We start from the raw sequence: 12,950 nt of genomic DNA, 5'->3' as shown, positions 1-12,950 counted from the left end.
CAAGATTGATCGACTGTAGCTGGTTTGGTATTGAAGTTATTATTATTATTATTTAGTATTTTGTATTGTTTATGGAATAAAATAATATTATTTCTAGGAATGCTACAATTGACCGAATTGGTTTCTCTTTATCTTCTTCCTTTTTATTATTTTTTTTTCTTTTTCAAGGTTTTATTTTATTTTGATTTTTGTGCTAAGTAATGATATATTTTTAGAGTTAAATCACATAGATAAATATTTTATGAGCAAATTCTTAAAATAGGCTAAATGATGAGAAAGTAACAAAAAATAGTCCAAATGATGGTTGGAGATAGTGTAGTTGACAGTGGCCGGAGATGGTGATGTTGGATATTGAAGGACGGAGACGGTGATGGTGGTGGTGAATAATCAATGGTGGAATGATGTGGATTCAAACTTTTTCCAAATCGCACGGAGAAGATGGTTTTCAAAAAGACGGTTTTTGTATCAAAACTCGCGGGTCGGACGGAATTTGGTTTAAAATCTCATGGGTGGGGTCAGATATATAACACGTGGCATAATATTAGTGGCTAGCGAAAACTCACGGCATGAACCCAAATATTACGGCTCCGTGAGTTTTCAATAGATCGTTATTGGAAATTTTTTGAAATTTGGATTATTTTTTGTTTCTCTCTCATCATTTGGTTTATTTCGGGGATTTGTCCATATTCTATAGTTTAGTTATAAATTCTAACATACCAATCTGTCCAAAAGTATTCTTAATCCATTCTCTGTCTTCATCTCTATATTACACTAAAAAACACTAAATTTTCTTTCTCATATACAATTAAATAATATTTTTTTTACATTTTTATCATTATCATTTATCCACTCACAACCACTTTCAAATATATTAACAAATAAATAGAGGATGAATAGGGTTTTTCTCCAAATTTACTGATCTCTTTAAATTATTCTCTCCTTTACTCATAACCACTTACAACCCTCCAAAAAATTTTAGAGATCCCTCCCGCATAATTACAGGGGAGCTATTTGGAATGCTCTAATTATATTAAAGACTAGTTTGAGGCCCGTGTATTACACGGTTAATTGATGAAAATTTTAAACTTTAACCATTAAGTGAAATGCAATCAACAAAAATGATCATATATTGTTAATAAAGTACAATTTATATTAAAATAACAGAAATTACATAACTAAGATTAAAAATATGTTGCAAATAAGTAAAACCTTCATTATATACTACATTTGTAATTGTATTGGTCGGTATACACCGTATATCAAAAATCAAAATCTTTAGTCCATGTCTACTTGTAACTCTTGATAAAGTAACAAATAGGCCTGCTTATAACTCTTTTTGTGTGACAGATAAGGTTCTTCAAGTGCATTCCAACCCTAATAAATGATACTATATCCATGAAACCAAACAAAAAAAAAATATCCATGCACATAAAATATCATACCTTTTAATTAGTTAATATGATGTCATTTGAGATTATCTGCTAATTGCATTTAATAAAAATATTGAATTCATATATTGAAATGACTTAAAGAATAAGGACTATATATTGAAATGGGTTGACAAAAATGTGAGGATGGCTATGAGATTGACAAGTGGCAAGAATATGTAGTCTTTTATTAGAGGCGGCAGTAGGAATTAGGGTTTGTTATTTGGGTTGGGTGTGTGTTATGAAAAGAAATGAACAGAACAATAAAAGGATCTGGAAGCTATTATTTGGACGGGTTGACCCGAAATAAAAACCATTTATTGAATATGAGTTAAAAAAAGTGAGAAGTGATGAGAGCTTGACAAGTGCCACAATTAAGTAGCCTTTTATTAGAGTAGTAAGATACTGCATTTTTTTCTCTCATTCAATAAAATAATACTTTTTTTATATTATTATTATTATATTTTCTCTCTCATATGCTCAAAAAACACTTTAAAAAGTAGGTAACACACTCATAGAATATGAAGACTGGTTGGGAATGCTCTAAGAACATTATTATTTGTTTTTTTTACTAATTTTATTTATAATATGGGGTTGGATCCGATACAAATAAAATTAACCTACTAAGCATACAAATAATTAGAGTAATTACAGTTTTGAACTAAATTAATTATGTTATAGATAGTGTAATAATAATTACTCAAGTTTATAATAGTTCCTTTAGCGTTTATATAATTTACTTTTACTTATTTATACATTTCTCACGATTAAAGTTGTCTGTATTTACTCTAAACACTACATAATATTTTGCATAAATATTTATTTTATGTTTTAATTCTTAATATATAATATCTTATATAATTTCAAATATATCATTGATTAGTTTATATTTTACATATTTATTTTATGTTTTAATTCTTAACATATGATATCTTATATAATTTCAAATATATTGTTGATCAATTTATTTTTATTTATGTTTCGATATATATTTAAAAAAAAATAAGTCTTATAACATATTGTATATAACAAACATGTTACAAAATATTTTTATATAAAAATAAGTCATATTGACAAAAAGATTTAGATAATATTAAGACTATGTAGCCATTTAGGCATTTATGTCTAACATATAATACCATCATCATCATCATCATCATCATCATCGTACTCAGTGATGATGATGATGATGATATAATACCAAATAAAAACAAATCTCTCTCAATCACAAATATATTAAATCGTTACGATTCAGCTTTTAATAAGATTTACATCGATGTAAAAGTAAAATAAAACATCCATTACGACCGTATATTTGAATTATATGTAGAACATTGCGTATTGAACTTTATAATAAGAAAAGTATAAAATTATTTTGTTTTTAATAATATTTCATATCATGAGAAAAATCGTGGGCATGCGCTAAATACTTCTTTTTAGAGAGCTTCTAGCTATCTATAACAAACTTTTACAAAACGTTATATTAGCTTCATATCATATTTCAAACTTTTCTTAAATATTAAATTTTATTTCACAAAAATCTTCACAAACCCCATTAACATAATATATAATATATCTATATGTGTATGTGAGAGATAGTGAGAGAAAATGGTCTACCTCACTTGTCTACCACTGGTCTATAAGAACAAACCTTATCCCAAAGACTTTGCTCCACAACAAGGAAGTTTGTAACTCATCTCGTCCACCGCCGCACGCCACATAGATCCAGACCTTGGGTTTCACACCCCATTGTGGATGCTCTGAGCACAATTTAGATAACAGTTGTGGGATATGACACATTAGGTCCCTAATGTTTTTAACTTGTTTCAATAAAGGTCCTACATGAATTATACCCGTACTGAAATTTTCAAACCGGTTGTGAGAAGATGCACAAAAGGTCAAAAAAAAAAATAAAAAAAATCCTAAAATAGTATAAAATGTTATGATCTCCGATTCGATCCTAAGTGCATCCGGATTTTACCACAAGTGGACCTTCGACCGGTGGGTTTCCCGGAACTAGAGATAAATTGGAGTCGCTTAAGGGCTACATACGGCTGGGTTAGGCAGCTGGCGATGTACTTTTACCATTGGGTCACCCCGTACGGAGTACCTAGGCATTCTATGTTTGTTGGCCGTTAAAAAAAAACCCAACAATTTTAGCTATCAAAATGGTCCAAAACTTTAAGAGAGCTAACACTTTTAGTCCCTTGTGAGTTGTGACAAATCAAACCAAGATGTTGATACAAAAAACTAGATGATAAACAAGGGTGCACCACTCTAAACCTAGCCATAATCGGTAAATCATTGGCTATTTTTAGCACCGAAGGCGATGTACAAGACATCGATATCATCAGTGATAGACCATTGACTGGTCAACGGGTCGTATGCAAAGCCAGCCATCTCTTCAACCTATAAAAATCTGGTCAAATAACCAAACAAAAAATGAACTCAAATTACACATTAACTTACATAAACCGAAGCACGCTGTAGCATCAATACTAGCTCTTCAGGTGTTATAAAACTCGACCATTGATGCGTGCCCTTTGGAAGCTGTTAATATACGATTTTTCAGCATACAAAAACTCCAAAATTTAAAAATGAAAAAAGAAAATTTTAAAACGTTATTATGATACCCAACGCAGAATGCACTCTGCTGCTACAATTGTAGAGGCGAATGCTCGCATAGAACGGTTTACAGTTGAGATGACAGTTGCTCCATTAGATTCAGTTAATGCTAACAAGGATTTGCATAACTCAGCAGGGGCTGCCACATGTTCAATTACCTCTAAAGCAAAAATTGCATAAAACTTCATCCGTTCTTCAACTAAATATTCTGTTCACAAGGTTGTAATACAAGCATCTTAAAGAATAATGCGCGCGCGCGTGTATGTGAAATGATAAACGAAAAGGGTTAAATAATGTATAGGAGGTACCGGTAGTTGTACCGGATCCAAATCCTAATACAAAAAAACTAATCATAAATCAGTTATACCAAAAATAATATAATAATTACACAAAGTAAAACAATGGTGCATATAAATCAAGACAGTGGCGAAGCTTGAACGAGTTCATCGGGAGGGGATACTATAAGCGAGTATATATGTTTTTGATAATTGAATCGGTTATTTTCTAATATTATATTCGTGTTATGTTCACATAAATTTTTAACACTAGTCATATACCTATTTCCATACATGACCACTTATAGATAAGTGACTTTGTACTTCAAATATTACTTGTTTACTTCCTTACCCCTTCTTTTAGATAGTAGTAAATTATTGGTTTTGCCATCAGATACTAAAACTTCACCTAAGATCCTTTATTTACACACATGCTTTTGTTGAGGGAAACTACTAGGCAATTTGATTTGATATATTAAAAAAAAAACACATGAAGGTAATGGAACACAACCTACATTAGACTTTTCCATTCAAAATCGTAATCGTGACATACGATACATGCTAAGGACAAATATTTGACGCCAACTATGGAAAGTTCGTTAGGAAGGTCGTAAGAACAAGCAAACTTTCAAAGCTCCTACTTTGGATAAACTCCCACTAATAAAAAGATATTTGTTGTTATAAGCTCAACATGTTCAACTGAAACCCATAAAAACTAGGTTGGTTGGTTTTTACAACAAATCAAATGCCAAATGAGAACTTCATAGTTAACATGCTTAAACAATAATACAGTAAAAAGTGAGTAACCTCCTAATCCAGGGCCGGCCTGTTAGTTATATGAAGCAAAGCTAGGGCTTTGGGCCCCCAAAATAAAAAGGCCCCCAATTTTTAAAAGAAAGATTATAGTTAATATACATAACAAGTACAGTACATGTACTTAAAGAAACAAATGCCATCCTGTATTGGTGGTAAGACTTTCATTTTCTTTATTTACATTTATAGTCGTTGATTTGATCCCTAATCTCTACATTTATTTTCTTTTTTTTTCTGCAATTTGACTTTTTTGCAGCACAATAATCAAAATCAACCTTTTATGAAATTAAATAGTAAGTCATTTTGAAAGAATAGAATATATATAAAACAATATCTGAATTAAATTAGATTAATTTTAACATATGATAAATTAAATGTGAGTTCGTTGACTATAATTGTTTTCACAGCTTTCCTTTGTTCTTTGCGTCACTGATTTTTATAATTTAATTACATTATTTTAATTCAAAGTTTTACTCATTTCACAACATAATAACACACCAATATAAAATAAAAAAATTATAAAAGGGCCTTGTATTTTTACTTCGTTTTAGGCCACCAAACTGGTTGAACCGGCCCTGTCCTAATCATAATACACAAACTAATGAACGACACAAGGCAAACACACACAAAGCGCTACTCTTACGAAGCTTAGCACCTCTCATCGACGGTATAGTTAGACATGCCCTTTAGTCATTGTGAGCAAATGAGCCCACAAACCACATAACCATACCTCATGCCCTAATCTTTCTATTTTGAAAGTCATCAAGTCATCTCCCAAAGCTTACACCCATCACTAAAGTCCTAAACATTAAATTTAACTATTTAAACGTACAAACATAGTACCTAAACTAGAGGTGCACAAAATATCCGGGTCTGGACTTGACCCGGAACTAGTTTCTACGCGTACCCGACCCGCGGGTAGGACCTGGTATTAGATTCTATCCGGAACCGGAACCGGAACCGACACAACCGGAACCGGAAATACCCGGTCAAAACCCGACCCTACTCAAAACCTGAAAAAACCGGTCAAATACCTGACTATACCCGAAACCGGTTACTGTCCGACCCAGTTTTGACTTTTGTTGATCATACCAGAAACCAGTTCCTACCCGTTCCAAATAAAAAAAAAAAACCGATTTGTGCACCACTGACCTAAATATAGTACCAAAACATTAAACAACAACCGAATCTACTTAGGTCGGCCCAAACACAATAACACATGGTTTCAATTTTAAAGTCCTCCACATAGTTGGGGTTTATAATAAAAGTATAAAACTTTAGAATAGAAAAATATTTCCTCATCCTCACCTTATGGATCAACCAATAACATCATAAAATGCTCAACACCTTCACTTTCACATATCACATCCCCCGTTGCAGTCTCTTCACCCACCCAATTCACTCATCACATCTTCATCTTCATCTTCATCTTCATCTTCATCTTCAACCCCATCACTGTCCTTCCAACAACAGACTCCGCCCAACCCACTTCTCCACCGGCATCTTTCACTCCCTTTCGGCCATCGATAAACACCAAGAAAACAAACAAAACCATCAAAATCGAGATCCAGACAACGATTCCGATGCCGATTCCACATACCCAAATCGCCTCTACAACTCTCCACCCATTTATTTAAACAAAACCCATCAAAACCCGGACAAAAAACCCGGCAAATTTGGTTGCGGCATTTCGTCGAACATGTGGTGGGCGGACTTGAAAGCGGCTGTGGGACAGAGGATTAATGTGGAGGGGCTTTTGTTCTCGGTGTCGGTGATTACTAAGAACAAGCATTGGGTGATACCGCATGTGTCGGTGCCCGATGTGAGGTATATCGATTGGGCTGCGTTGAAACGAAAGGGGTTTGAAGGTGTTGTGTTTGATAAGGATAATACGCTTACGGTGCCCTACTCGTTGGCGTTGTGGGGCCCGCTTTCGCCGTCTGTGGAGGCCTGCAAGTCGGTTTTCGGGAACAACATTGCGGTTTTTAGTAACTCTGCTGGTAATTTAAGTTTGAGAAGAATGCTGATGGTTTTGTTTGTTTTTTGTTTTGTTTTGTTTTGTTTTGTATTAATGCACGATTTGTTTGCGGTTTTTGATGGGATCAGGGCTTCAGGAGTATGATCCAGATGGAAGGAAAGCTAGGGCTCTTGAGTTTGTGATTGGAATCCGAGTCATTAGACATCGTAAGTATCGCAAAATCGATATCCTTTTACTTTTGTAAATCAAGATTCAAGAATTATGATAAAAAGTTTAAATCTTTTAAAATGAATCTTTATGGGAAACATGAGATTGTTAACATTTTATCATGAACAAGCAATATGCGGTTAATAAAGGATGTGAAACTAGCTACTTGAGCTTTGAATTTTGTGACCGAAAAGGCGATAAGAAACTTGTGTTATTTTGTAACGAGAAGTTTGTAATTGGTGTTGATAAGTAGTTGTGCTAGGAGATAGATATATGACTTATCGGGTTCATTAATATACACATAGTATTAGGTTAATTTGGTTTTATAGTCTTAGCCTACTATAGTTGTACCATATGGCATATACAACAACAAACGTATCCACTGTGATCCCACTTATAGCAGAGCTATCGTATTGTATGTGTATGTCAATATGAACAAGAGTACAATATGACTTTGCTAAAGGCTAAAGCTTAATCTGTGTTACGACTTACTGAATTAGGGTCTCGGTTATGATTTGGAAAAACCAAGTATGGTTTTTGTAAAAACATAATTTGTAATCATTGACAAGATAAAAACTAGCATGTGGTTCCAATCATAACTTGAAGCCCTAAGTTAGTAAGTCATAACACAAATTAAGCTAGCAAATGAAGTGGTTTTATTTGTCATCTATCTTTTTTTATTTGATGTTTAGTGCCTGACTAATGAAAGCCCATGAGTTATTATGTAAATGCCCATTAAGTCTTATGTAGATGCTATTTACATTTATGATTTAAGTCAACCCAAATTTGTTATATATGACTCAATCGTTTCAAACTTCAACGATACTTACTTAATGTAGGAACATCATATTATATAATTTGTAATTTTGTTTGTCGACTGTAGAGGTGAAGAAGCCAGCTGGCTCGGCTGAAGAAATTGAAAGACACTTTGGATGTGATAGTTCAAAACTCATAATGGTACCAAATATATTTTTGAACTTTCTTTTTGGTTTTTGTTAAATTTAAATAGAGCAGTAAAACCACACTGTTTTTTATTTTCAGGTGGGCGATCGTCCATTCACAGACATTGTTTATGGTAACAGAAATGGCTTTCTTACTATATTAACCGCACCTCTGAGTCTTGCAGAAGAACCGTTGACTGTTAAGCAGGTTCGTTTTTCATATATCATATTTATGAAATTTAATAGATATTAACAGCTTTCAATATATAAGAAACAAAAGTGCATTATTTACTTGTACATCATGCATAATACTACCAAGGTCGGCTATGAGGTAGGGCCGGGTGGTCGACCGACCCCGGCCCGACATCTCGAAAGGCCTGATTTTTTTTAATTATATATATTTATTTTTTTGACAAAAAGATATGAATTCATAATGTTTAAACCCAATTACTCAACTAATTTAAGGCCCACATTTTTTTCCGCCTTCGGCCCGAAATTTTTTCATGATTCTCGGAGATGGCACTGAATACTATTTGTGTGCCAAGAAATGCTTATGACTTTAATACTATCATATATGCTCAACAAAAAGATTATAATATATGATACCTGCTTTCAATTTTTTTGACATAAATACCCTTCTCTTATATAAGGATTTAGAGAAGGGTATAATGGTCATATTCTAAATTATATTATATCTAATGAAATAAGTGACTTTTGTAATTGGTTGTTTACAGGTGCGAAAAATCGAACTGGCTCTCATGAAGCGGTGGTCGAAGAAGGGTTTAAAGCCAGTAAATGAGAGGCTTCTTTCGGACGCCTTGGATTGCGTGAAAGAAACACCATTTGTTTAAAAAAAGTTATAGGGAAATCAGGAATTGAAATTATTGTGTGGTGCAAGCCTATGCATGATACTTTTTGTTACTTTATGATTATTTTATAAATGAAACCGCATGTCGTGTTAGGTGTCTTATGCAGTGCTCCAAGTTTAGTTGATGGGCGGAGTGACGGATTCAGTTTCAGTATGTATCCGAAGGACTTCATACTGTCTTCATCTCTCTTGCGCCGTTATACATCATGTTCCTAGACATTACATTGTTCTAAAATATGCTGACTTGATCATTAGGTGGTACTTACTAAATGTGTTAATACTTGTGACTACATACTTGATACATCTAGATCCATATAAAATATACTGACATGATCATTAGATGATGGTCCTGAGGCTTTAGCCTAGAGGCCCCTCATAACAGTTAAATCTAGGTTGCTAACAACTTATGGTCGGGTTAGAGAGGATGAAGAGTTTCACACCACCGAGACCACCTCAATCTAGGATGGTCTTTTGTTTGCACTGCTGTAACACCGAATTCTTGCAAGTCTGAAAACAAGGCCATGAATTGTAATTTGCAAGGACCATTCAAGGCAAGATTTCCAAATATAACCTGGCCATGAATATTGCAGCCTTTTAAAGCATACATGAACCACCCTTCATACTGTGAATTGTAAAGCGTCGGTTAAGAAAAATCCAATGTATTTTTACGACAACCATCGCATTTTAACACTTGAATAAGTGTTGGTGAAATTCAAAACATATCAAATGTAACTAGGACTGAGGTGTGCCACTCATCTTTTTGAACCGTGAAAAGACGTAGTGTTTCACGGTTTGAAAAAGATGAGTGGCACACATGGACTAATATTTTAGACTTCAAGTTATTAAACCAATAGAAACGAGGTTAATTATTAAAGCAATAGACTTTATTTTTGTTTTTAACCATATCTTACTGTGCATGCTGTATACGTGACTATGAAGCCCGTGGATTGCTAGCAGGATGCAGATGAATACATAAAATTTCCAAGCGCGTGCTTGCGTCAAAATGATATTTTATCAAATGGTTTAGTGATTCTAAAACACCATTATTCATATAAAAATGACTTAATTTAATATTTTTGCATGATAATCAAAACTGCAAGTTACAACTTCCTTTGAAGTGATGTGTACAAACACAACATATGTACACATGCACTCATTAAAACATGTATACCAAAAGATTAAGAAAGAGAACACCATAAAACATTAAGAATGTGCATAAAAGTCATCAACAAAAACCTCACCTAGGACCAGACAGAACAGAGGCCAACAATGGTGTCATATCTTTTTCATTTTCAACCACCGTGTTTAGCAGTTTCGGATTTATGAAGTTGTAATCCAAGCTAGATTCAGCAATCATAACGCCTTCTAACACCTTAACAACCGTCGACATGGAAGGCCTTTTCGTATAATCATATTGTAAACACCATGAAGCCACTTTCATCATCTCCACAACTTCTAAATCGTGGATATGCATATCTTCACTGTACTTGTCAACCATATCTAGCAGCGTTCCTTGATCCCAACATTTCTGAAGGACACTAAGTAAGTGCCAGCTTTCTTCAGGCTGTGATCTGTCAAAATTCTTCCTTCCACACAACATTTCTAAGAGAACGACCCCAAAGCTGTATACATCCACTTTTTCAGTAATAATCGAGCTCAACCACTCTGGAGCCAGATATCCTGGGGTTCCTCTCATAGTGGTCATAACTTGGGTTTGATTTCTGTCAATGAGTTTTGACAATCCAAAATCCGATACTTTGGCATTGAAATCACTATCTAGCAATATGTTTTGAGGTTTAATATCTAGGTGGATGATTTTTTGCCTACACTCTTCATGAAGATATGCTAGACCCTTGGCAACATCAAGAATGATTTTCTTTCTGCATTCCCATTCTAGCACGTGCTCTCGGTCTCTGTGGTAAATCCAACGTTCTAATGATCCGTTATTCATGAATTCATATACAAGAAAACGTTGTGATTTCCAAGCACCAAACCCTCTTAGTGTAACTAGGTTCACATGGTGAATGCTTCCAATGGATTGAACCTCAGCTAGGAATGATTTGTTAATGTGCCCAAGGCCCTCAAGACATTTAACTGCAATCTTTGAGCCATCTTCAAGAGTCCCTTCATAAACTTCTCCAAATCCTCCTTCACCAAGCTTTTTGTTAAAATCCTCCGTGGCAGTTTTCAATTCTTCATAAGAAAACCGATTTGGCATTCCTGGTACCTCGCCTATAAACTCTTCCTCCAGTTGAGAGTCCCTTCTTCGCCTGCGGATTATGGAAATAAGAATACATATACCCAACAGCATAACCAAAACACTTGAAATGATGGCAATTAATGCAACTCCTAAAGTTGATCGAGGTGATCCAGATGTGGAAGCAGAAGGAGGTGATCTTACATTCTGTACTTTTATGAAAGCTGAAGTATTGCGGTGAACTACATTGGGATCTACATTCATCATTGTGAAGAGCTCAAAAGGTAAATAACAATCCCCATCAGAAGAATTTGAACCATATTGAAATAGAGCTGCTTTGCATGAGCAATTGTTGACACATGCTTGTTTGCAAGTCTCTATGTCCACACTGTCTAAATCTACAATATCATTGAAGTATATAACATTCTCAAGTGCAATAAAAGTTTGTTCATGGGTGGCATTACATGTGAGAGGAGTAATTTGAGAGCAACCCTGGTCCGGTTGCCGATCATTAACTGCTCTGAAATAGTCTATCCTGGGAGAGCTTGACACTGGACAACTACACTGTTGATTACCCGAGCAAATGGCGTTTCTCCCACAAGCCAAAGGGTAATTACAATCTCCAAGATCGCCCGTAAGTAGATCAGACACCACTAACCATGCGCTTTGCCATTCAAGTGCTTGCAAATGCCCATCCGGCATCAGTTTCATGTACTGGTCCGGTGAAGCTTGAGGTATGGTAAGCATATTATCAGGATAATGTGGATCATCAGAAAAAAAGAATAGAGAAAAACTACCATTCCCGAACCTAATGTATGGCCTTACGATATATGTACGGTTACCAACGATTGGCCAACTGAAATAGGCCTGAGCTGGGTTTGATCCAACATAAGCAAACAAACCTTTATCTTTGACTTGAAGAGAAAACAAACCTTTTTGGGACGTCCAATTGGTTTCCGAAACACTAGGTATCAACTGTTGTCCTCGAAACAGTCTTTGCCCCGGTACCAAACAGTCTGTTGGGTAGTCAAAAGATTGCCAAACCACCGAGTTATTGACATTAACCAACACGAGGTTTCCCTCAATTAACTTCAAACCGGCAACAGATTTCCCCGTGGTGTTGGTACTCCAAACTGTGCTTCCATCAACATCCCGCAGGACCAATTCTCCGGTTGAAGTGAGATTCAGTATTGCACCATCACTAACTGGACTATCTCGGTTTGCTGACCACACAACTTCAGGTTGAGGGAACCTGAGTCTTGTTGGAACAATGAAGACAGCAAAGAGATAAGAGGTGCATGTTCCATTGCAGTAGAAACCACAGCCGAATCTAGGCCCTACTGGTTCACCAAGGAGGATGAGTCGGACCTTCGGGCCATTTGTGTAAGAGAAATTTCTATCGAAGGCAAAGGATCTATCGTTGGTCCATGTGGTGGAAAGATTTGCAGTAGTAGGGTAATCGAAGGCCGGCTGCGCAATGGTTGAGTAGAAACTTAAGATAAGAAACAAGTCAAAATAATAACATATACATGGTGCCTTCATCCCTAATGATTAAGGAATAGTACTCATTAGCATATAAAGATATATGTTTCAGATCTAAGTATCATATCTACACACTG

At 35.0% G+C, this 12,950-nt stretch overlaps 3 protein-coding genes across 3 annotated transcripts; 1 reads left to right on the top strand and 2 right to left on the bottom strand.

Moving 5' to 3' along the window:
- Window positions 1–3,728: 3,728 nt before the first annotated feature.
- On the bottom strand, window positions 3,729–4,619 carry LOC143578169 (ubiquinone biosynthesis O-methyltransferase, mitochondrial-like). The gene is made up of 5 exons (XM_077061833.1): window positions 4,610–4,619; window positions 4,361–4,384; window positions 4,061–4,260; window positions 3,897–3,977; window positions 3,729–3,836 (listed from the first exon to the last, which is right to left on the bottom strand). The coding sequence occupies exons 1-5, from the start codon at window positions 4,617–4,619 to the stop codon at window positions 3,729–3,731; spliced, it is 423 nt and encodes a 140-aa protein (XP_076917948.1).
- A 1,855-nt stretch (window positions 4,620–6,474) lies between these two features.
- On the top strand, window positions 6,475–9,163 carry LOC143578161 (phosphatidylglycerophosphate phosphatase 1, chloroplastic/mitochondrial-like). The gene is made up of 6 exons (XM_077061824.1): window positions 6,475–6,569; window positions 6,609–7,140; window positions 7,247–7,324; window positions 8,209–8,282; window positions 8,367–8,474; window positions 9,001–9,163. The coding sequence occupies exons 1-6, from the start codon at window positions 6,477–6,479 to the stop codon at window positions 9,115–9,117; spliced, it is 1,002 nt and encodes a 333-aa protein (XP_076917939.1). The 5' UTR covers window positions 6,475–6,476; the 3' UTR covers window positions 9,118–9,163.
- Window positions 9,164–10,301: 1,138 nt separating this feature from the next.
- On the bottom strand, window positions 10,302–12,877 carry LOC143578160 (G-type lectin S-receptor-like serine/threonine-protein kinase SD2-5). The gene has a single exon (XM_077061823.1). The coding sequence runs from the start codon at window positions 12,871–12,873 to the stop codon at window positions 10,372–10,374; it is 2,502 nt and encodes an 833-aa protein (XP_076917938.1). The 5' UTR covers window positions 12,874–12,877; the 3' UTR covers window positions 10,302–10,371.
- Between the last annotated feature and the right edge of the window lie 73 nt (window positions 12,878–12,950).

The sequence above is a fragment of the Bidens hawaiensis genome, unplaced genomic scaffold (assembly GCF_021521415.1).
Source record: "Bidens hawaiensis isolate Kalapana, Puna unplaced genomic scaffold, B.hawaiensis_p1.1 tig00029045_1, whole genome shotgun sequence".
Taxonomy (NCBI): domain Eukaryota; kingdom Viridiplantae; phylum Streptophyta; class Magnoliopsida; order Asterales; family Asteraceae; genus Bidens; species Bidens hawaiensis.
This window is presented reverse-complemented; position numbering and strand designations above follow the sequence as displayed.

Excerpts from the sequence above, each read along its gene's own strand:
- LOC143578169 (XM_077061833.1), bottom strand. Across the intron at positions 4,261-4,360 it reads TGGATCCGGTACAACTACCG|AATATTTAGTTGAAGAACGG; the intron begins GTACCTCCTATA and ends CCTTGTGAACAG. Across the intron at positions 3,978-4,060 it reads CAGAGTGCATTCTGCGTTGG|CTTCCAAAGGGCACGCATCA; the intron begins GTATCATAATAA and ends GTATATTAACAG.
- LOC143578161 (XM_077061824.1), top strand. The coding sequence starts at position 6,477 with ATGCTCAACACCTTCACTTTCACATATCACATCCCCCGTTGCAGTCTC. Across the intron at positions 6,570-6,608 it reads ATCTTCATCTTCATCTTCAT|AACAGACTCCGCCCAACCCA; the intron begins CTTCATCTTCAT and ends TGTCCTTCCAAC. Across the intron at positions 7,141-7,246 it reads GGTTTTTAGTAACTCTGCTG|GGCTTCAGGAGTATGATCCA; the intron begins GTAATTTAAGTT and ends TGATGGGATCAG.
- LOC143578160 (XM_077061823.1), bottom strand. The coding sequence starts at position 12,873 with ATGAAGGCACCATGTATATGTTATTATTTTGACTTGTTTCTTATCTTA.